The sequence below is a fragment of the Trichechus manatus genome, unplaced genomic scaffold (assembly GCF_000243295.1).
Source record: "Trichechus manatus latirostris isolate Lorelei unplaced genomic scaffold, TriManLat1.0 scaffold00076, whole genome shotgun sequence".
Classification (NCBI taxonomy): Eukaryota; Metazoa; Chordata; class Mammalia; order Sirenia; family Trichechidae; genus Trichechus; species Trichechus manatus.
This window is the reverse complement of record NW_004444012.1, coordinates 1,091,051-1,115,848: the sequence shown is the minus strand read 5'-3', so window position 1 is coordinate 1,115,848 and position 24,798 is coordinate 1,091,051. Positions and strand designations below refer to the sequence as shown.

The window sequence follows — 24,798 nt, the reverse complement described above, 5'->3', positions numbered from 1 at the left end:
CTTCTATTTTGCTACTCTTTCCACATTAGGTCTTTTCATGTTCTAAACAAAGTATAACAGTTTAGCTCTTCTATTCTACTCTTCCCTGTCTTCTTTTCCCACCCTCCCAGTAGATTCACCTCTATTTTTTATGTAACTAGCAAATCAATATTATCTGCTTATACTGGTATACTCTAACTTATTCGCAAATGAGCAACTTAATGTAACACGATCAGATTCACGTTCTTGTATTACTTTTGAGTTTTCCAATAGTTAATAATTGCCTTGTTTTTTTTTTTACAGTACTTAGTTTTCTGTGACCCAGTCATTCATCCATTTTTCAAACTATCCCACAGAGCTGAAAATCTCCCTGATTAGATTCAATCACCTTAGCTGCTCTATCAGTTTCATTTTCTTCTTACAAACATTCCTCTTGGAACCCTCCATTCTTTTTACTCCAGTCAGTATTGGTTGGCGCCTTGGCCTGCCCCAAAGATGTTATCTTGGAACTTCCCATCACCATCATCCAGGCAATTTCCTTTGCCTCTTTTCTAGATGCTCTGTTACCTGGATCTTTTCTTTCTCCCTTCTTGGTTTACCACCTGACTTAGTGGAGTACGTTATCCAGTAGCTTTTACAGAAAAGATACGTGGGAGGTAAATTGTTGCCTGAAAGTTTAATTCTAGCTTCACAAGTAATTCACAGAGTAGTTGAATTCTAGGTTGGAATTTGTTGGGTTTTGTGTTTGTTTGTTTCTCAGCATTCTGAAGACTTTCTTCTAGTTTTTTCTAGCTTATGAGTAGGCTATGGGGAAGTCTACCTTCTGATTCCTGATCCTTTGTGTGTGACTTGTTTATTATCTGAAAGCTGCTTAGATCTCTGTTGTGCTGGTGTTATAAGGTGTCTTGAGTGGATCCTTTTTGCTTGGAAGTCTCACAGGAATAGTCCTCGGTGTGAGTCTCCATTTTCCACTCTGCTAGGTACTCTGTAGGCCCTTTCAATCTGGAAATGCATATCTTTCAGCTTTGGGAAGATTTTAATACTATTTCTTTGTTAATTTCCTCACTTTTTTTCCTCTGTTCATTTTTTTAAAAAAAGAATTTTGTTATTTGTGCATTAGGTGAAAGTTTACAGAGAAAATTAGTTTCCCATTCGATAGTTTGTATGTAGTGTATTCCATGACATAGGTTTCATTCCACATAATGTGTCAGCACTCTCCCCATTTCTGCCCTATGTTCCCCATTTCCTTTTGTCCTGACTTTCTACCCGTTCCTGCCCTATGTTCCCCATTTCCTTTTGTCCTGACTTTCTACCCCTTCCTGCCCTTCTCATCTTTGCTTTTGAGCGAATATAGCCCTCCTGATCTCGTGTAATTGATTGTTCTAAGGAGCTTATTCCTCTTGATTATTACTGTTTATTTTGTGGGCCTGTCCATGGTTTGGCTGAAAGGTGGTCTCTGGGAATGATATCAGTTACTGTTCAGAAGCGAATCTTAGTGTCATAGTCTCAGGGATTCCTCTAGTCCCCGTCAGACCAGTAAGTCTGGTCTTTTTTGTGAATTTGATTTTTTTGTTCTGCAGTTTTTCTCCCACTCCGTCTGGGGCCATCTTTTGTGATCACAGTCAGAGCAGTCAGTAATGGTAGCCAGGTATCTTCTAGTTCGTCTGGTCTCAGAGTCATGTAGGCTGTGGTTCATGTGATCTCTTATTCCTTTGGACAAATTGCTACCTTGAGTCTTTGGTTTTCTTCACTCTCCTTTGCTATGGAAGGTAAGAGACCAATAGTTGTATCTTAGATGGCTGCTCACAAGCTTTTAAGACCCCAGATGAGTTGGAATCGACTTGATGGCAATTAACAACAACAATAACAAAAGTTTCGTTATTCTGTTTTCAGCAAGATCTTTTACTTCCTTGTTTAACAGTGCCTGGTATTTCCAAAACCAGATCCTTGTGGTTTGCCATTTCATGCGTTAAATTTCTATTGAAGAATCTGAGAGTCAGTTGGCTGGGAAGGCTAGGGAAAGGGACCTGGTGGGTTAAACGTCCCTTTAAAAGTTTCAACCAGTTCTCCTGTTTTCAACCTCGTCTTCTACTGCTGCCTTCAGAACTGTTACCTCCAATTCCAGAAACTTTCGGGAGGGGGGGGCGGTTTGCAGCAAGAAGGGGCTTACTTCTTGGTGGCTTCTTCTCCCCATTTCCTCACCCAAAGATTTGGGTTTTAGATTTCTTTAGACTAAACACATCCATCTGCTTTTCTTTCTCCAAAATGTTGATTTCTCTTCTCTGCTGTCAGTTTCTTTTTTGTTGTCTTAGTCCTTTTGGATTTAGGCCTTTGAAAAGTCCCTTTACAGACATTTTAGTAGAATTTGCCGGGGTGGGGGTGGGGGCAGGGAAGCAAAGATAGTAGATGTGTTCCGGAGACCAATAAAGTCAATTCTTAAAGATTTGAAAGGGACTATGAAGAAAGCATTTTTCTTTGTGTGTTAAAAACACTCAAAGATATCTACTGTCTCACTTCTAATGCTGTTTCCAAAACACTGGCTTCCTGTCTCTAGGGATAATGACAATGATAGACATTAGTCAAGAGCAGATGTGGAGCCAGCTGAAGGGGTTTATATGAATAGAAATGGAGGGCTGAAGTAAGTGTGTGTGTGTGTGTGAGAGAGAGAGAGAGCAGGAGGAAGGAGAGCGGAGAGCAAGAGGCAGCATTAGGGACACTGGCTTCTGTTCAATGATGACTAACTCAAGGAGCCTTTGTGTAGGAGAAGCCTGTTGGTGGACCATTCATCCCGCCTCCAAACAGAGATCTGAGGGAGAGAAAGTTCGAATTGGCGATGACCTCATCCTCGTCAGCGTGTCCTCTGAAAGATACCTTGTAAGTACTCCTAACATAGGCGTCTCATCTTCAGAATTTGTTCCTAGAGGAATAGATGGCCGAGGAGAACTGAGCCAGAAAAGGTTGGGTAGGATAGAATACCCCCTGACACAGGATATTTGAGAGGTGGTTAAATTCTCTCCTCTGCCAGATTGTCATGGTGTCTGGAATTTAACTGTTAGTTACCTCTTGGGATTATGGCGCTGTGTCCAGAAAACTGCTAAAATGCCCCAGGCCCTGCCTGAGAAGGCCAACTATTTACACCATAGCTTACTGTTACTTAGAATTTATCACATTGCTCAGCTTCCTTGTCCAGTGAAGAAGCCTGAAAGGATGGGATCCAGGAAAAGTAAGTTTATGTTGGGGAAAAAAAGAAAATTTAAAATGTTTCAGTGTGTGGGGTATTGCAAGAGGCTGGAACATGGTGTGAGATTTTGCAGTTGGGCAGGTGGATACCAAGAAAGCAACGTTGTTTGCAAGCCGGCTGAGGGCGGGCAAAAGGGGGTGCCTGAAGATCAAAGAAATGTCAAAGATCAGTTTTAAGCTTCTCAACAGCTTCTCATAGGGTTAGCCCGTCAGCAGATTTTACTTTGCCTAGTCAAAATGCTGGAGTAATTGTCCCGGTTTGTCACTTCCCTTATCCTACAAAGAAGAGACATTTTATGGCTCCGTGTTGAATCAAGGATCCAGCTGAGGGGATGAAGCCAACACTTGTCTGACACCTCAGTAGCTGAACGTTTCCTCTTCCCTGAATAAAGAGTCCCACTTTGAAGCTGCTTCTAGTTGGGGTAGAGAAATCCCCCACAGGCGAGGTACAAAGAGCCAGATGACCGTTAGGCTGTTTAATTTAATCCTTGAAATTCTAGGTGAGCTGCTTCAGTCCAGCCTGGACTTGGGGTTGAAAGGATATCTCGTTTCTGTTTCTGCTGCAGCATCTCTCCCTAGCAAACGGTAACATAGAAGTGGATGCCTCTTTTATGCAGACACTCTGGAATGTACATCCGACGTGCTCAGGAAGTAGCATCGAAGAAGGTGTGTTTTGTTTTGTTTTTTTTGCGCTCAGCCCTCGGCCTGCCAGCCTGTCTTGTGCTGTATACATTGACATTTCCTGCTCCTTCCCAGCTCTCACCCGAATGTGTTGGTGCATAGATAACATGATTTTAGTCCACCTGAGTTTCTTTCTTCAGTGTCGATGTGGCTGAGCTTCTGTCCTGACCTCCAATTACATGCACCTCCTTGACTTTATTTTTTGAATCCTTTAGAGCCCACTATTGTCTTAGCACTATATGCATTGAGGACTTGGAGATGCAGCTTCCCTCTGCTGCTGAGCTTTCGATTTTGTTTATGGTTACTAGTTATAAGTGCCCAGAGCTCAGTACCTTCCGATCTAGAAGAGGTTGTGTGTCAAGAAGGTGACATTGTGTATATATCTCCCCAACACATCTCTCCATACAGGTGGGGGAAGGATGTGCTTTATAATAAAAGCGTGTTTGGCCATTTGTTTTTTATTTGTACTTATGAAAGGCCATTTAAAGATAATAAATGAAATTTTCTCAGTATTCTATTTTTCCCTTGGAAATAAGATCGTCAGACTTTGTTCAGCAGATCCCATTTCTTGGAGCCAGGCAAAGTCAGTGCACCCTTTCAGGTTAGGAAATAAACATACTCGCCTTACCTCACTGTAATACCACAGCTGAGCAGACTAGTCAGATGCCAATGACCTATGGGTTATTACATTATATTCTAGTACTTGATAGCATGGTCAGAGTTTTTTAAAAAATTACTCCACGGACTTTAGACCTGTTTTTAATCTCGAGTCTACTAGTTTTGAACTTGGATTGCCCTTCCATGATACATTTGAAAATAAAGAGGAAACTGAGAGGTGCCAAGATGATATACCAGCCCGGGCACACACCATAGCCAAACGGAATAATCAGGAAATGACAAATTCTGAACTTTTTCAGCAACATGTAGAAGACTTTAAAAAGGCAGGATTTGTTTAGCCCTCTCCTGTACGCCCAAATTAACTCACCACGCTAAGTCTACTGGCAGCCATTCCCTTTCTGTCAGGAACCAAGAATAGCTGAGTTTCAATCCTTCCCAAGAAAGTTTTGACTCAATAGTCTCGTTTAAATTTTTCATTTTCACTAGAGGAATAAAATTATTTCCCAGTCCCAACAGAGGGCTTTTGGGGATTAATTAAGGAGCGCTTGCAAACCGTATCAGATAGGTCCTTATACAAGCGTTGAGAGCCCTTGTTGTAATATAGCCTTGATAGCTCACCGCTTGAGTCATCTGCCTTTGTTGAAAACGCCCATCAGCATCCACTGGGGAAACACTCACTTCAGCCCTTGAGAGCATAAGTGATTCTCATCATGACGCTTCTCCCCTGACTATTGTCCCAATATATTTCATTAAGAAAAGCTGTGATGCATCAGTACTGGGCACTTTTCTCTGTGTGAACAGAATACTGATTGAAGGAGCTGAAGAACTATAAATGATGAACTCCAAATGGGCCATGGCCTCCTCCTCATGAGTGATTGAGAGTTGGATCAAGAGCCTGGTCATGAAGGGGTTTAATTTTACATTAATTAGTTGTTAAGGATTTCCCTCCAGTAGATCTTGAATTACTTTTTTGGGAGGAATTCCTACAACTAAAAAAATGTTTTAATGTGAACTATCTATAACAAACATTTGCCATTTCTACCATTTTTACACATACAATTCAATGACATTATGTTCACAATGTTGTGCAACCTTCACCACTATCCTCTTCCAAATATTTTTTATCACCTTTAACAGAAGCTAAGTGCCCTTTAAGCACCTAGTTCCCCTTCCCATTGGCCCCCGGAAATCACTAATAAACTTTGGTTTCTAAACATTCACCTGTTCTGGATATTTCACGTGAATGGGATCATATAATAGTTTTCCTTTTGTGTCTGGCTTATTTCACTCAGCCTCGTGTTGTCAAGGTTCATAACGTGTTGGAACTTCATTTTTCTCTCTCTTTTTTTCTTTTTTGCCATTTTGACATCTTACATGTACGATTCAGTGACATTAATTCTGTTCATCGTGTTGTGCGATCATTACCACCATCTGTTTCTAACTTTACTTCTCCTTATGACTGAGTAATATCCCGCTGTGTGTATGTGCCACATTCTATCCATTTACACGTGGATGGACCCTGGGGTTGTTTCCACCTTTTGGGTATTGTGAATAGTTCTGCAGTGAACGTGGGTGTGAACGTATCTGTGAGTTACTTTTAATGCAAAAAAAAAGGGGGGGAAGGGAAGATACAACTGGAGCTGCTGGTACAATAAGATAGAGGAAAACTGTGAATATTTGAGGGAAGTTTAAGGAAAACTTGCCTTGCCTTGGTGAAAAATGAGCGAGAGGAGCTCAGACTGTCTGTGTATAAGACACACTGTGAACATCCCTTTCTATCTCCTCTGGCGTCACTTCTCCTTCTCACTGCTTCAGTCCAGTACCTAAAAGAGTTTGAGACAGCCCCTAAAATGATCTAATTATGTGAGTTTTTTAAAAGCCTGATTTAGACATTGAGCATTTTAAGCCCATGTGTCTCCTGAGAATAGACTAACCTGGAGAATTGTTAATTCAGAGGGATAACAAATCTCATTCCTCTGTGCAAGGTGAAGTTCGGGCAGAGGGCCCTCTCCTGCTACTGTGTTCTTTAAATTAAGGCTCAGAATTTATTTGAAGGCTATGGGTTATCATGTCCTTCAAGTTCATTATTTTTTCTCCATTTCTGAACTCCATGGCTATTGAAATTCTTTCCTTATTCTGAAAGCTGAGCGCTCATTGATAGCAGCATCTACATGTGTCCACTCAGGGACGCTGGCCAGTCCCTCGTGCTGTAGGAATAACATCTAGGTGTGATCTGTGTGTTTGCTACATAGATTAAAAGCTAACTTCTCCTAAGACAGGACGTGTAACATTAGAGTTAGCTACCCTCCCTGTACCTTCTTTCTTTCCCATGACTGCAGTTTGATTTGAATTTTGCCACAAAGTATACACGTTGAGATCTTGTAGGAGTTTACGCAGGAGTTTGGTGTTGGATGTATTTACATCCTATGCAATTAGAAAATCCTTATCCTCCTAATAGTAGCTATTTAATTTTCCTTTTTGGCCTTTAATGATAATAATTGGTACTATTTTTACCTTACCTTTTGATGTTGGACTTGTTCTTCTTGGAAACTCTATTTGACTTTCAGTGTTAAAATTGTTTTGACTTTCTTGTCTTTTTTGCCAGAGGCTTGAATTCACAGAATATGTGATTTCCCAAATGTGTCTCTGTTGGTGTGTTCTATCACTGGCTCAGACCTTCGTGAATTTACCCTTCTTACCATGGTGTTCTCTGTATTAAACTTGCGCCAGATTCATGGTTGAATGTAATTGTCTTATAGGATACCTACTTGGTGGGCACGTAGTGCGTCTTTTCCACGGTCATGATGAGTGTTTGACGATACCATCTACAGACCAGAATGACTCCCAGCACAGGTAAGCCGATGGCTTCATCCTTCTCCTAGTTGTCTTCAATCCCCTGTGACTCAGACTGGAGTTTGCATTTGGATTTGTTTTGGCCACAGATGAATTCTGTAGGGTGGTCATTTGGCAACCTTTCTCCAGCCATGGTTTTCAGTTTGTGAAACAAAAATGGCAATATTGTACGGTGGAGTTAGTTACAGCCTAGCTCTATATTAATGCTGCTTCTTAGGCAAGCAATTCTGTAATGCTTCTTAATTCTTTCATTTGCTTTGGTTGCTGCTGGGTCTAAGAAGTTTCTGGTAGCATGAATTGTAGACTAAAACACCCATTTCAGTGATGGAAGTGAGGTTAATCATACTAGTGAGTCTGTACATTTACACAAATTCTTCGCCAGGCTCTTCACAGGCAGATAATCTCTATTCTTCCCATTTCATGTGCTAAATAATTAAGGTGGTGTTTGGTAGTTTGGTTTTGCTGGTTGTTACCAAAAGGATTGGAGAAACCAAATGTTACTATCCCACAAGTGTTGGACTTAGCAGGAAGTATTGCTGAGAGTGACACTTCGCTTGTCTCTCTGATGGACCCCCAATGAATCCTTTTCACTCAAAGCCATGAGATACGGGATATTATCCCAGGTCTTAATACTGAAGAGTCTGGTAGTATTCTGTTTATCATCAAAGGAGGAAAGCGCATAAAGCTCAGATCCAAATTAGGCTGAATTTGGGGTGGCGGTAAGTGTGGTCGGGTGATGGTGCTGTTTTTCCTTTTAAGCTATGCCTACGACAACCTTGTCAACTACAGTTTTTTATTTCGTTAGAAATAGGTTCTTAAATCTTCACAACTTAGAGATCATCCAGGTCAGACTCCATCAGAGGTCACACAACTGGCCTGTTTCCGACAGGAGTCTAGAAGGTTGGGGCTGCTGACTTTCCATGCAGAGCTCATTCCTTATTTAATGCACAAAAGGACCCCTACAAGCAATGTGCTAGGACATATTATTATACATCTTAGAAATCATCTCTTGGCTGCATGGATCCCTTATAGCCCTGAGTCTCTTCCTACCTACTCTGTCCTCAGAATAACCTTTCATGGGAACAGGTTGTGACCCAGAGCTCTGTCTGGGACACATATGGCACAGACCTATGTCCCGTGCAGTGGTTAGTTCGCTCCCTGACTCCCTGGCACTGTCCGGCGGATGACAGTTGTCTCTGCACAGGGAAGCTAGGCTGACCTAATTTCCCTTAGAACCGAGGAGTCCCTACCCTAAATAATATCATGTGACCCTATTCTGTTATTACTTTTCTTTTTTTTTTGTTAAATAATTCCTGAAATTAGCACACGTACTGTCTCTTTAATATCTTATTCTGCTGCATCAAGGGGGACGTTTTCAGCCATCCATAGTTCCCCCAGGTAAAGAACTGAAGTTTTTGGACTGAGTTTTCAGAATTGTCTGCATCTAAGATGGAACATATCAGAACTTCTCTAGTTCTTTCTTCTCATCCCAGTTCTACCTTTAAGGGTAGGAATTTGGAAAAAATGAAATATGAATCATGTCACAATGGTCCTTGCCCCTGCCACCTGTCCTTAATATAGAGCCCTATTTACAGCACCTGTGCATAAACTGCTTGGAGAAGTTTGGCGTCTGGCGGGCGTTGTGGCGTCTGGTGGGCGCTGTGTTGATGGCTCAGCAATGCCCTGCTTATGGAAGGGCCAGGCCAGTGTCTGAAGGGAGATGTTGGGGAAGTGAGAAGGGTGGAGAGGAGTTCTCAAAACAGGCACAGCGAAGCGGACATGCATGCCATCACTGAGATAAGAGAGAAAGTGACCTTCTCTTGGCTGAGAATTCCATGGGGTCTAATTTGTGTTTTGGAAAGAGGAAACTCACAGATAAAAATAAGAGACCTTACTCCTCTCCTTTATACCGAAGCATAAAGGGGGTGAGACTGGGGTGGAATTCTCAGTACACAGGAGCCGGAATTTGTGCGTCATCTGGTCTCTTGCTCCAAGCAGAATGTCTGGGTGCTGTTTGCTGTCTAGGTTAGGGGAGCAGAAAGCCTCGTCATCGTCTTCTGTCCTCAGAACTGGCCAGCATGGCCAGAAAGACTGAAATCTGGGGAGCATGAAGGACTAGGAAAAGGAGAACAAGCCAAAAGATGCCAGCAGCCACCAAGACACGCATGGGATTCAATTGTTGTCGTGCTGGCTATCCTGGGAAAATCATACTATTCCTTCTGAAGCCTGATTGCAGCCAGGCTGGGCAGAAAAGCTGACTCTCCATGGTGGAAACCCAGGATCAACAATCGAGCATTCTGAGCTCTGGTCCTTGGCTCTGCCTCCGCCTTGTCAAACACCCTGGGATAAGCCACTTCACCTACTGAAGCCAGGGCTAAGCTGTCAGCCAAACTTTGAAAGCACGTCCGCTTTGATGGTCGTTTTAGGGTCCAGGAACAGGTTGTTGCAACCCGTGTAGCCTTGTGAGATTAAACAGAGAAAACGACCCAAAAGTCCCAGGTGGGAAGGACTACCCTTTCAAGCATCCTTCAGACGTTAGAAGTAGACCGCCCACTAGTGCTCCCTTAGATGCTGCCTCTGTGACCTGAGATGAGGTGCTCACCCTCCGTCTCCACCTCAGAGATCCTTCCAGCCCTCACTGAAGGGGAGAAGCGGTGGATCTCAGCCGATTTTCCTGAGGGGTCAGAGGTCAGTGCATTATCACCATCATTCTGGGCCTGGCCCAGAGACATCGGAAGTGTTATAGCTCGGACGCGACGTAGGCTTTTTGCCCTAATAGTTATTACATATCTCGTGATGACATGTACATTTGACGATGGTTTAGCAATGTCCTTTATGATCCCGCCACCAAGCATTAACCACTGTTAATGTTTCATTGTGTTTCTGTGCCATTTACTTTATTTCTATGTGTGTTTCTAAACATTCATCTATTTAAATAAAATTTGGATACATCTAAAACCCTGATTTTGTATATCCATGACATCTTTGTGCACCCTGATTACTTACAATGACACATGAAGTTTTCCCAACCATTCTGTGATACGAGTATCCTTATTAGGCCCATTGTTCAGGTGGGGAAACTGAGGCACAGAGAGTTGAAGGGATTTGCCTAAGGTTGTACAACAAACAGATTCAAGCCCAGATCTGACTCCTGAGCCCCTGTTTTCACCCATCTCATAATTATATTACTCCTCCAGAGGGAAAAAAATAAATACACATTTCTTCATCACTTCTGTTAATTACCTATTATCTCAAAATCTAGATCAGAATTCTTCTAGGGCTTGAGTGATTCAGTTATGATATATACAAACCCTCTGTGGAGGAGGTGGGATTTTAAATTAACTGAATTTAAATGCAATTAAATCATCAGTTTTGATCAAAGGCCACAAGACTCTCAAGAAGTGGGTAGATTCAGTATACCGGGTAGTCTTGGGACCAGCATTGGTGAGGCGTGCTCTTAAACTACAATCATTTAATTCCATACACCCTGTGCTATAGGTAGGCTGCCCCCGTTTTACAAATTACAAAACTCAGATTTTGTGAATCATTAGAAAACCATCCGACAAACCCAAATGGAGGGACATTTTATAAAACACCTAACCAGTACCCCTCAAAAGTGTTAAAATCATGAAAAGCAAGGAAAAACTGAAAAATTGTCTCACGCCAGAGGAGGCAAGAGAGACATGCGACTAAATGGAATGCAGTATCTGGGACTGGATCCTGCAACAGGAAAAACAAGACATTAATGACAAAGTGGTGAAGTTAAAAATGAAGTCTGGAGTGGAGTTAGTAACAACGGGCCAACGCTGGTCTCGGTTCTGGCGGTGTGCTATAGTAATGTAGGATAACAGCATTAGGGAAAACAAGTGAGAGTATGTGGGGCTCTCGGTGCTATCTTTTCAGCTTCTCTGTAAACCTTCAATGTGTTCCAGAATAAAAATTGTATTTAAAAAACACCTGAAAAAATGATCCATAATGCAGAAAAGAAGACAGAGGGACAGTAATAGAATTGTGAGCAGGACAGCCTCCAAGAGCAAGGGAAATGAGTTTGCACTATACCGCGTATCATGTTTGAAAAGACAAATATGTTGTTAGAAGATATAAACTACACCAGGAGCTCAATCTGAAGGATTAGAGCCTTCTGTATCTGGTCTCGTGGTGTCGGACTGGGCTGGTTTGAGTTTTATGTTCTTATCCCCGTTTTTCATTGTACCACCGGATGGTCTACAAGTGCCCATGATATATGTGTGTGTGTGCGAGAGAGAGAGAGAGAGAGAGAGAGAGAAGCAGTTCCCTCCCTTTGGAAGCTGCTGTCCCCCATAAGGAGGTGAGACTGGGAAAGGGTGATTCTTCACATTCTACTGACTCTGAGAACTTGGAAGAACAGTGGGGTCTGAGCTGCCACTGCAGGGAGCTGTTCCCTGCCTGGTGCTGATCAGGGTTATGGACATCACCCCTGATCTCCGTCTTTGCTCACAGGAGGGTATTCTATGAAGCTGGAGGAGCGGGCACACGAGCCAGGTCTCTGTGGAGAGTGGAACCCCTTCGGATAAGGTAAGGGAGGGTGTGGGTGCTGCTGTTTGCAATATTTTTACTTTCTCTCCGGTGTTGTGCATTCTCTTATATGCTTCGTTTGTTCCACATCACCTGGCAAACTCTCAAAAGTCCCTTGGCCCAGAACCAGCAAAAGTTCTGAACTACTCTATGAAAGCTCTGTGACTTAACTTCTTTAAACACACACACACACACACTCTGATGCATCCAGATGTTTTGCTGGCTTAGGCATTTGCGTTTCTCTTTGCAGCCTTGTTAAAGTTCTGAAAGTGAAACACTCGTGCTCACAGCATGTTAGGCCTTGGTTCTTGCTTAATGGACTTTTCGAAAAGTCAGGATAGGTTTGTATATATAGTTCTGGTTATAGGTGTGGTTCCTACCACAGAGGTCTAAACAGAAAGAAATTGAAATATTTTATCAATGTGATTTGGATTCAGTGGTGATCCAAAGAGTTGGATAAAGTCGGAAATCATTTTAAAATATGATACATGCATCTCTTAAACATTTTATTCTAACTTGGAAGGTAAATTTTTAGTTCCCAGTTATTCAGTGGGTAATTTCTCTCCTATAACTTATGATGACTTGTGTTGAATGCCAGTCTTTGATGGAGTACCTTAAAAAGATTGGTATTCAACGTGGGATCTCCTTTATCTCAGCCTTTTATCCGGCTTTGCTTTTTCCCATACCATTTATCACCTTCCTGCCGTATTTCCTTACTCATTCTGTTTGTTTATTATCTGCTTCTCCCTGGCAAGTATAAGCTGCACAAGTATGTTTGCAGTTTTTCTTAAAGGCATAATTCTTTGTGGTCATAAAATGTTTATATTCAGATAGCACAGTTAGAAGGACTTTGCTATAAGGAACAAGTTTACCCTTGAAAGGCAAGCTTCTCATTCTTTTTGTGGTTATTTGTGCCAAGACGCTTCAGTGGAGTGAAGGAAATTTTGGAAACATGGGGCTTTCAGTGACATTTAAACCAGAACTGACCTGCCCTCAGGATCAAGTTCATTGTTGCTGTCCTTAAGTAGGGCCGGAAGAGCACTCTAAGGCATATGCGTCCTGAGTTGTAGAGCAAGCTAGAAGACTGGAACACTGTTCCTTAGGGGATGAACCCCAGAAGGGCTGTGAGTCGGCCAGCATATATAAGAAAATGCACAGGCTAAATACTGAAAACCACTTATTTTTGTGTCCATTTCACTTGCCCAGCTGGAGTGGCAGTAACATCAGATGGGGCCAGGCCTTCCGACTGCGCCATCTCACCACGGGCCACTACCTGGGCTTGACGGAGGACCAAGGCCTCATGCTGCAAGACCGGGGAAAGTCAGACACAAAGTCCACAGCCTTCTCTTTCCGGGCATCAAAGGTAAGGTGTGACAAAGTAGACTGTGACCCTCTTCTAAAAGTGAGTGACTGATACCCACAGGTGGAACTATGACTGCAAAGCAATGAGGCTGGGACAACATGCAGTTGGAAACTGGACCTACGGTCAGCACTGCCATCTTTGATCTTTTGAACTGAGTTCACAGAGGAACGTGTACGTTGGATGAAAGTTGGAGGCTTGGGTAAGAGGAGAGTGGAAAACCTTAGAAGACAAAGGATCACTGGAATGGGCACTGTTGCTTGGAGGCTAATGGAAAATACTGTTTTATTTGAATACCTTCTAAGTTCTGTGAAACACACCCCAGATGAGGGTGAGCTGCATGCTTCACTCCTCTAAAGCAATGGGAATGCAGAGACATGAGTTTCAGTGGTGTGTTTGTTGGGTGCCGTCGAGTCATTTTCAACCCCGTGTGATGGAGGAGAACTGCCCCATAGGGTTTTCTAGGTTGTGATCTTTATGGCAGCAGATCGCCAGGTCTTTCTCCCATGGAACCACTTGATGGATTCGAACCACCAGCCTTTCTGTTAGCAGCTGAGCGCTTAACCATTTGCGCACCCAGGGCTCCTTACATGTGTTTAAATCAAGGAAGTGATTTCTGTGGGAAAACCACAGAGAAGAGACACAGGTCTGGCTCTGGGCGTGGTGCTACCTTGCAGTTTTTTGTGTTATACAAAGACACTAGTAACTTGCTCATCCTGTTCCTTGATTGTCTCTTCTTCCCAGATCTCTTGGCTCTCGCCGATCCATCCCCAACTTCCAGTAAGAGTGGATATCATGGTAGTTTGATTAACCCCAGGCACGTGGCTTTGCCATTGAATGTGCATATGGACAACTAATTACTTGAAAACCTCTGTCTTTGATGTCCAGCTGGGCTTCAGCTGCAGCAGTTGGAGCTGGATCTACTTGGATGGTTAGAATTGCATGCTGAGCTACCTTCTGATGGACAGTTGGATGCTTTCTCACTTTACAATTGCTCTGGGAAGCTCATCCAAGCATAGAGAGGCTCTGCCCAGACGTACGCGCCGTTACCGGGAAGTCTGTGTCTCCTCGGAGGATGCTCAGCGGCACCTGCGGGAGCTTCAGCTCGGCTTTTATTTTTCGTTGCTCTTTTCTAGAAATGGACCTTGATTTGTGTTCATAGCACGATTTCAGTGAAGGGTCACTGGTGATTCTGTTCGTGTAGGACTAGGTGTGAAGCTGACAGCTGAATTTTTGATGGGGCATCTCTGCTTCCTGATGTGTCAGAGGAGACCAGCTTCACAGCACTGCCCTTCTTTGAAGAGCCCTTTCTCTCTCTTTTACGGTCTTTTTAGGTAGATAATCCCTTAGGTAGATGGGTTTTTCTCCCCAAAACTGCCCTATACTTGAATGAGGCTTTTCCCATACCTATAGTTCAAACATTTAAAAAATGTGAGACCTTCCCACCTGTATCTTCTTAAGTTCCCCTCTCGGGTCGCCTTCCACCTGCTTCTCTTCCCATGACGTGTTGGCTCCTCGTCTTTATTCTGGTTTTCTGAGCTCATGTTACACTCATTTTTTTTTTTTTTTTAAGGTTCCCAGTACAAGGGGGATTTTAAATTCAAATATGTATCTGTTTAGTAAAACATCTTGGCCTCCCGGAAGTAGTTAAGGGCAGAGCAACTTGCTAAAAGGATCAGTGAAGGCAAGCACCAGAAGCGTCCTCAGAACCAGGAGGGGCAAGGTCACCTTCTTCCCTGAGAGTCAACCTGGGTGTGAGCAGGAGCCTGGGGTTGCGGGGAGGAGACGCCTTTCTCAGAATGCCAGCGTGGCCCTCTCCTGATCTGAGTGCTTTATGCCCTCCTCTAGCCCACCCCAGATGTGCTGCCCTGGGACAGCACAGCGACACTGAGCTCTTCACCATTTCAGAAAGGGGCTTCTCTTATGACGGCAGAGGACTCCGGCAGCCTTCCAGGCAGCTGGCAGGATCCATCTGCTCCCTTTCCTGGCTCAGGCCATGGAGCAGGCTCAGCGCTGTGCCGTGGTCTCTGGAGGAAGCCAGGAAAGCTCAGAAGGCCATAGAGAGTCCTCGTAACGTTCCTTCCACTTGGCACCATTTCTGGCCTGCAAATCCATTTTATCCTCCAAAGGCCCTTTTCTTATCTCCCCAGGTCCGTCTGTTTCCATGCACAGGGAGGCAGGCAGCTGATGGCTGGAAGGTCGTAGTGGTACCGTGGGGGCCGCTGGCATAGCAGAGCGGGTTGGAAAGTCACCCATGAGTCACATTGTCCCTGTGCAGTTGGCAATGTGGTTACATTTCATTGGAGTCACTATGTTAGAGGTTTTAACAACCCTCAGTGCGGCAGTATTCAGCCCAGCTACCTTTGTTTTAATTTGAAAGGAACAAATTAAGATGACCTAGGCCACAAGGCAGCCAAGATATGGTGGTGTTCCTTGCATGAAATCGGGGCTTCCTTGGGACATTGTGTGGGCAGGGCATTTGGCATCTTAGACCATGAAGCTGAAAAATAGGAGGAATGTGTGGGGAGCATACAACTCTGCATATACAATCCAAACAGCTGTTGGGAAAGACTAGGGGTCCCCTGATTTCTTTCTGGGCCTCCTGGCTCCCCCTTAAAAAATGTATCCTTACCTTGCTTGGTACAGGTTCTCCTTCTTACACGCACTTTCTAGTATGCTTCTGCTTACTAGAAATAGTGACATTGCCCAGCAGAAAGAGGTTTGTGGCTGTTTTTCAACACCGTGAAGACACTGAGTCATCTTGCCTGCTCTCACTCATCGTAGGTGTTATGGGATAGAAAAGACAGCAGACTGTGGCCCCAAATAGCATTTTAAGGACCTGGGTGGAGGCACAGGAGTTGGGAGGACTCCGCAGGAAGGCTGAGAGGTGGAGACAGTAAGAGGTACTCTTTGTGAATTTGGGGTGTTCCTCTGATCCTCTCTTTATACTGGAGGATCTGGAATACAGAAAAGGAGACCCCTAGGAGGAGCACTGTGTGGGATTCGGTCACGTGTTCTGCGATGGCGCTGGATTAGCTGGGCCGTGAGTCATTTGGTGATGATGGGCTTCCCATCCATGTTTTCTATCAAGTTGTATTAGCCTGTGACCGCTATGACAACTCAATCAAGGGCCACGGGATAGTGGAAGGTGTGTGTCAGCATCGTCAGCAGCTGCCCTGACAAGGATGATGGCAGCTGCCCCTGTGGATCCTGTATGTGCGTGATCCGGTGGGAGTGTGGCTGCGCCTTGCTGGAAGGTGACCAGGTACAAGCGCCAGCCACACTTATTGGCCTGGGCCTGGCTCAGATGGACTCCAACTGTGGTCTTTTGGCAAACTACCTGAAAACATGTAGAGTAATGAGCAGGATGTGATTGTGGTCACAGTCTTTTCCCCGTTTCAGCAGAATGACTCAGGTCACGTGGAGGTATGGGATGTATTGTTGCCTGTGAGATGCAGCATCACGACCTTTTTCCTTTACTCTGGAAGTCGTGTGGTATACAGCATGGATTCGAAGCCACCCCGACCTGGCCTCGAGTTCATCCACCCTCTCTGAGACCTTGGACACGATTTTTAATCTTGAGCCAATGACGCATTTGAACTCTGTCGTGAGAGATTCTTGCCTGCCCTTCCACCATATCTATTGCCACTCGCTTGTGGTTGACTTGAGTTCCAGCATACTGAATATTTACTGGTCTTTGAATGGGCTACTTTTAGGCTCACCACCAAACCTGTGTCTAAACCATCTCTTACCCTCCAACTCCCTCCACTATTGAACTCCTTATACTTCCAGACATCCTTCACATGTCCCTCACAGCATGAAACCTCTCCATCAGAGCTCTAGGAGGCCCCTGTTCCTTAGAGCTATCAGTCACTCGACCTAGAGCCCCGGAATGACTCACATACCTAGCGCCTAGCACATGGTATAGCATGTAGTAGGTTTGAAAATTGCTTGTTGAAGTGATGCATCAATGTGGTCATATTGCAATAGTGAAATCTGTTTCCTTTTAACCTCAATAATCTTCGTAGAAGTATTTTGTCATTATTGGGTAATCATTTTGCTATCATATTACCATCTCTGTAAAGGTACAATGAGAGAGTTTCATTTTATTTTGACATCTAAGTCAAATTTCTGCAAACAGGATTTCACATCATTTTCCACAGTCTTGACATTGCAAGGCCATTCCCCAAGGATTGTCAGATAATGTCATTTAATATTTACTTTGGTATAACAATACTGTCTACTTAGATGTCATGTCTCAATGACAGTTTACGACACTGAATTCCTTTCAGGGGAGAGTGAATTAATAATGTTAAATCAAGCTTTATTACATGTAGCAACATATTTTATAACTTAATGACCGTACAATAAGTCTTGGATGATTGAGATAGAATCTCAGATTTTACCTATTTATATTATCTAAGAACATAGATTTATCACTGTTCCTGATTAGAGGAAATTTTTCCTCAATGTATAAAATATTAAATTCATTTTAGTAACCATTTATCAAATATCTACTATGCACTCAGCACTATGTTCCTGACCAAACATGACTTTGTTTCCTGCCTTTCAAAAGCCAACTGCTCTCTCTGCTAGGTGTGGAAGCATACCTGTAGTCTCTGCCTCTTCATGCCCTTTGAGTTCTCAGCAGATGATATGGTGAACCTTAACAAGATGGCGGCTGGGCGATGGTACATCACGTCTATGAAAACGTTGGCACTGAAGTAATGCTGTTTATGCTAGTCCTGTTCCTTTGTTATGTCTGTTTCCTCACTAAGTTATCAGTTGAGGAAAGGGATGGGCATGGAACAAAGGAAGGAAGAGGGGAGGAGAGAGATAATATGTTACATTTGAAGCACCTAGAGACAGCTCTGCTTACTACAGTTTCGTTTTAAATACTGTGTAGTAAATACTATGAAGTATTTTTAAAATTTAAATTGGTGTACTTTCCCAAGTCTTTGTTGTTAACAGTAGGCAAAGTAGAGAGGCCATCTAGGAAAGCCATGGACTTCAGAGGTTGAACTTCAAAATTTGATGTTTGAAGTTGAGCTTTGGGTTGGAAGTCTGGTTCTCCCATTCGTGGTTGAGTCTTAATGTCCCTTTTTGTAAAATGGGGATGAAGGAATGTATCATGAAGGATTGTTGTGGGGAGTAAATGAGACCAGGAAAGTTACCTGAGAGTCTGTTTCTTTATCCATAAAATGGGAGTAGTACTGCCTGCCTCAAAGGGATGGTGTAGGGATGAAATGAGAATGATCGGGACAGACCGTAGCACAGTAACTGCTACTCAAGAAATGTGTCTTTCCTAACAAGGCAGAGAAGTCAGCTGCCTCCAGAATGCTGTACACACTGGGTCCTTCCTAGCCTTCCACCCGGCAGGGGGCTTTGCAGTCAGCCTCAGGTCTGGCCAGGCTCCTAGCAGTGTCTTCCAGTGGGCGTTTATTAAGGCATACTAAGATGTTTTATTCTATATCAGTAATTCATAAGAAATGATGTAGAAATGAACCCAAAAGTGATTTCCCCAGAGACTCCTACTAAGAAGTAGACTAACCATGACCTCTTTTTATTTTATTAAATTTTTTTCATTGTACTTTAGATGAAGGTTTACAGAACAAATAGATTCTTGTTCAACAGTTAGTACACGTATTGTTTTATGACAATGGTTAACAACCCTAAGACATGTCAACACGCCCTTCTCAACCCTGGGTTCCCTATTACCAGCTTTCCTGTCCCCTCCTGCCGTCTAGTCCTTGTCCCTGGACTGGTATGCCCTTATAGTCTCGTTTTGTTTTATGGGACTGTCTAATTTTGGCTGAACGGTGAACCTCAGGAGTGAGTTCACCACTGAGCTAAAAGGTTGTCCGGGGGCCATACTCTCGGGGTTTCTCCAGTCTCTGTTAGGCCAGGAAGTCTGATCTTTTTTTGTGAGTTAGAATTTTGTTCTACATTTTTCTCCAGCTCTGTCCGGGACCCTCTATCGTGATCCGTGTCAGAGCAGTCAGTGGTGGTAGCCGGGCACCATCTAGTTGTACTGGACTCAGTCTGGTGGAGGCCATGGTAGCTGTGGTCCTTAGTCCTTTGGACTAATCTTTTCCTTGTATCCTGTTCTCTTCATTCTCCCTTGCTCCAGAAGGGTGAGACCAGTGGAGTATCTTAGATGGCTGCTCACAGGCTTTTAAGACCCCAGACACCACTCACCAAGGTAGAATGTAGAACATTTTCTTTATAAACTGTGTTATGCCAGTCGAGCTATATGGTCCCTGAGACCAGTAACCATGACTTCTTTGATGTTTCAGCCCAGCATCCATGAATGGGCTTCATCTTCACACGTCTCTTCTTCCTCTGAAACATTTTTGAGTGCTTATAGTCTATGTTGGAAAGGTATGTTCTTGATTCCTGTGAATGCAGGTGGTTTAATTAAGCAAAATAGCCAAAAATTTCCCTCTTCTCAGTAAAATGAATTTGGACCTGCCCTGTTCCAGATACTACACTTGATACTAACACAACAGCTTATCATTTACCCATCTCTAGTCTTGCTTCTTTTCAATCCATCATTTACACCACTGCCGGAATGATTATTCTAAGATGCAACCCTGTGTCATCCTCTGGCTTAAATTTCACAGTGACTTTCCATTACCTGTGCTAGCTTTTCTCAAAAGAGGTTGCAAACAATGAGTTCATGAAAAGCAGGGGAGGGGGGCAGAGGATTGGGGGATCAAAATGCTGCACCAAACAGAGTGCAACAGGTTGTTTTGTTGACTTTTACTGTAGGACTTACAATAGCTTATACTATCTTCATGTTCACTCTGATTTTTAGAATAACTTGTCCAAAGCTTTCTTTCCTCACAGAAAGTCTGTTAACATTGTACATTTGAGAAACAGGAAGCTATAGGATAATGGTGTTTAGGTCTTTTTCTGGGCTTCCATCCTGCTCTTCCCGGAGACACTCTATCCCACACTCTGTCCCTCTTACTGGAATGCCATCCCCTTCTCTCCCGTCTCTGTCCTATCTGATTGCATGTCAAGTGTCAATCCCGTATAAAGCCATCCCTAACCCCCTGGGCATAGTTAGCTAGTCTCTCTTCCAGACTCCATTTGTACCTGGAATATAGATCAAATCACATTGTTGTCAGGATTGGTTTGTATGTATGACTCTTAAAATTTATATGAGCCCAGAGCCACTTTTTCATAAATTAACTGCATACATTTTCAACTTCCTCTTGAAAATAGCCTTTAAACAACTGAAATGTCATTACAATTAATTATTTAACCGTGATAATGGTAATAGTAACCATTCAACTGATTACATTCGAATGACAAATAGGCTTTGGAATTACCCTTGATTTTGGATTCTGCACCGTTACTTACTAGCTGTGTTGCTTTGAGCAGATGGCTGGATTCTGTAAGCACTAGTTTGATCATCTGTAAAGTAGAAATCAAAACAGCAAGGTCATTGAATGGTTTAGAAAAAAATGTAAAGTGCCATGTATAATACATGTCGCCTTGTAGGCCCTCATTAAATGGTGTTGGCATTGGAATGTACTTTGCACAATACTTGGCTCAGAGGGCGCTGGATAAATACTAGTTCTGGTTCTCTTCCTTTTCCTTCTAGAAATCTTAACCCAATCTGGAGAGGAGCAACTTGATCATCTAAGCTAAATACTAACAAGAGAGTTATGATGTGGTCACAGCATTTTCAGAGAAGGCAGGGAAAATGATTACTATTATCCTTCAACACATTTAGGCCAAGTAACTTGTTCCTTCCTAGTATCAGCTCATCGTCTAGTAGCAAGGTTGTGACAGGCAGAGAAATATAGGAATTGATGCTCTCAGACCAATAAAGTAAATGATTTGCGAACTATTTTAAGCAAAGCACGTGTAGACTGCAAAGACAAACAAAACCAAGTCTTTCCATCAGAGAGTTTTCAGTCTGGCAGGGGGTGAAGTGTACCAACAAAGGATTCACATGGTAGAAGATGGTAAAGCGCCTGGAGAGAGGTGAAGCACGGTGCCATGAGAACAGAGAAGATGCACGGGTGTCCTCCTGCTGTGGCGCTGGGAGTGCTTGATGGTTGAGTTAAAGATGCAGAGGGTGGGCTAGGGGATTCCAAGCAGAAAATGTAATGTGAGCAAAGGCCCAGAGGAAGAAAAAGCTTGATGTATCGATTCAACAGTTTATGGTTCAGTGTGGTCAGCATATGGTATATAAGAACTGTAGACATGTAGTTGTATTTTGTAGGAACTTGGGAATTATTAAAAGGAGTGACTGGATGAGCCCTATTTAGGAAGGTTTTGTTTCTACGATAGGGTAAGTGCTTCTGGGGCCATATTCCAGTGAAGACAGAGAGCGGAACATTAGCTCATGTTCAAGTGAGAAGGGAATCAGTGATCTGCTGCCGGCCCCATCCACCAGCTCTGTTAGTGACCTCTTCCATTTCCTTACTGATGTATCATTCCTGTTGTTTAGATTTGGATTGGGTTGGATTTAGTGTTGGCTTTGTTGCTCTTTTATTTTTGTCATTGCTGCTGTTCTTTTCAATTAAAAGTGGCTACTGTAGTGACTGGAGAGCCCTGGTGGTGCAGTGGTTAAGCACTCAGCTGCTAATTGAAAGGTCAGCAGTTTGAACCCACCAGCAGCTCCGTGGGAGAAAAGACCTGGCGGTCTGCTCCTGTAAAGATTACAGGCTAGAAAACCCTATGGGGTAGTTGTACTCTGTCACATAGGGTTGCTGTGAGTTGGAATTGACTCGACAGCACACAGCAACAACATTGCAGTCAGTGACTTCCAGAGAACTTTGGAAGGTGGTGCTGTTTCGTAAAAGCAAAGACACACAGAAAGACTCCATTCCGTAGAGAATAATGTCCCATTTATTTCAATGACTCTAGAAAAGCAGATCCTTGTATTTATTTTCTTTTGGTAAAGTCCTGTTTAGATGAATGAAGAATGAAAATAAACGAAGTGACCGTACGTACCCATTGATTGTCTGAGAGCAGGTGTTATTTTAACCATGAGCTCTCATACATCAGCATATTTGTGGCTGTGAGTAGCGGTTGAGTGGATTCTGCTTCATGGTGACCCCATGTGTGCAGAGTAGAACTGCTCCAGACTTTCCAAGGCTGTGACCTTTTGGAAGCAGATCACCAGGCCTGTCTTCCAAGACACCTCTGGGTGGCTTTGATCTGCCAGTCTTTCAGGAAGTAGAGCACTTAACTGAAAGACTAGTGTAGTTAGTCGTATTTAACGGTTATAGTATTATTATTTTTATTTCACTGCATTGGCTATGGTTAGATAATAGGCTAGAGCTTAAAATTTTGGCCATCTTTTAAGTCCTTTACTGGTCTGAGTGTCTATACGGCTATGGATATTTCTGAGATGAAAGTCAATTCTATTTTGCAGAATAAATGCGTTCTTGACCAATTGCCTATTTAAAAAAAAAATCCTAATAGATCAAATTCTGTTTTCCCATTGGCTTCTGTATAAAATCAGAAAATTGTTCCTCTGGAAATGTTAGTTTTGAACAATAAGTCTTGTTTAACAATTCAGCCACTGTCAACACACATATTTAAAAGAAAAAGAATTATAAAGTATTAACCTTGCTCAAAATGACCCTTTAAATGAGTACGGAATAACCAATTTTGCTTTTATGAAGGTTTGAGGGAAAAGAAATACAAGTGAAAAATACATTTAAAAGAAGAAATTACTCAGCTATATATATTTATTTTCTTAATATGTGTTTAGTAAGTAACTGCAGTGTGCTGAATTCTCTGTATTAGAGATGCAAAATTAATTGAAATGTGGCCTGTGTCTTTGATTTTTCTAGCAAAGAGAATATGTAATTTAAAAACATTTATAGTACGATGTGTTGAGTGCTCGGTAGAGGAATGAGACTGTACTAGGGAAGTACAACAGGAGCAACTAACTCTGTCTTCACTGAGAAGGGGACATCTGAGCAGGGCTCTGAAGAATGAGTAGGAGTTTAGAGTAGTAGGGAGAAGCACAGACTGTGGAGCTGACCTTCCTGGGCTTAAATCCTGGCTCTTTTATTCCTTCTTGAGTGATTTGGTGGAAAATTACTTCCTTCTATATGTACCTTTGTTTTCTCATTTGTAAAACTGGCATAATATTTGTAGCTCCATTAGAAGCTGTCCTGAAGAGTTAATGTGTGTGAATAATTTAATACATTGACTCACGCATGGTAACGCATTAATTCATGTGCTGCTGTTGTTCCATCATGAGGAACGGGAGGAACATGGTTGCAAGCAGAGGAAACAGCGTGCTACATTTTTTAGTCTGTAAAAAATGCAAAATGCTGCCTAGCTGACGGCTTTTACAAATGAGCCGTTGAACACAAGAGGTAGAGAAGAAATAGAACTAAAGTAGAATCATTCGGCATAGGGCCACAGAGGCCTTGATTGATGAGGAAGGGACAGAGTTACCATCCATTAGGGATCTGCTTCGGGACACGCTCTGTGACAGGCACTTTAGGTTGTCCTCGGGAATACACCTCATGCACGATAACTTCATTTTCCACACTGGAGAATGGACTTAGTGAACTACTGGTAATGGAAGAATGAAACCCATTTGCTGTAACACATACCTGAGACGGCCCTAAGAAACTAATGTACAATTGACTGCCTTTGACTTAAGACAGAATATCCCTAGCTACTCTAAGAGTCTGCTGATTTCCACAAGAGATATTCATATGAGATCAACATCTATTCAGAGCTCCAAGACAGTGTGTTTATATAAGGTAACCACTAAAATTATGGAAAATACTACTTGCTGAAGATAAATGAATTGGTTCATAAGGGTTATTTATCCTAGGTCAGAATGAGGAAAATAAAATATATAACTGTATAAAAGCAGGACAGAAGAGAGAAACTTCCAGTTGCCTCCTTTTCCCATGGATTTAAATAACCACTGAAGTAGCTATAACTTGAAATCCATCGATTTTATAAGAACAGTCAATGAGGGAAGCAAGCCTTTCTAAAATCCTGGCTTGGACAGGCACATCATGATTATTGTGGAAACTGGGTCCCTGGCTTATAAATTCTGCACAGGTGATTTGTTTTATATATTGAGTTTCTATTCAGTCAGACCTACCTACGTTTGTTTCTTTTCTGTGAAATAGGAAATCAAGGAGAAATTGGATTCCAGTCACAAACGAGACATAGAAGGCATGGGGGTTCCGGAGATTAAATACGGCGATTCTGTCTGCTTTGTCCAGCATGTAGCAAGTGGTTTGTGGGTGACCTACAAAGCACAGGATGCCAAAACATCACGGCTTGGACCTCTGAAAAGAAAGGTGAGGGGTCAGAAAGTCTGTCTAGAATTGTCTTACCCTGAGGTGGAATCAACCAGGCAGTAGATGTGATTGTTTTGAGAATCAGGTAGACATGATGTATGTTTTGTTTTTGTTTTTTTATGGTACTTCAGGTGAAGGCTTACAGAACAAATAGTTTCTCATGAAACAGTAGTACACATGTTGTTTTATGACATTGGTAAACAACCC

General features: G+C 42.8%; 1 protein-coding gene across 1 annotated transcript in view; it reads left to right on the top strand.

The window, feature by feature from the left end:
* Positions 1 to 24,798, top strand: part of RYR3 (ryanodine receptor 3) — a 420,187-nt gene that overhangs the window by 73,165 nt on the left and 322,224 nt on the right. Inside the window, exons 6-11 of the mRNA XM_004380716.1 lie at positions 2,741 to 2,853; positions 3,786 to 3,885; positions 7,278 to 7,371; positions 11,851 to 11,925; positions 13,132 to 13,288; positions 24,418 to 24,591. Of these exons, the coding sequence (XP_004380773.1) occupies positions 2,741 to 2,853; positions 3,786 to 3,885; positions 7,278 to 7,371; positions 11,851 to 11,925; positions 13,132 to 13,288; positions 24,418 to 24,591 (713 nt within the window). The remainder of the gene's footprint in view (positions 1 to 2,740; positions 2,854 to 3,785; positions 3,886 to 7,277; positions 7,372 to 11,850; positions 11,926 to 13,131; positions 13,289 to 24,417; positions 24,592 to 24,798) is intronic.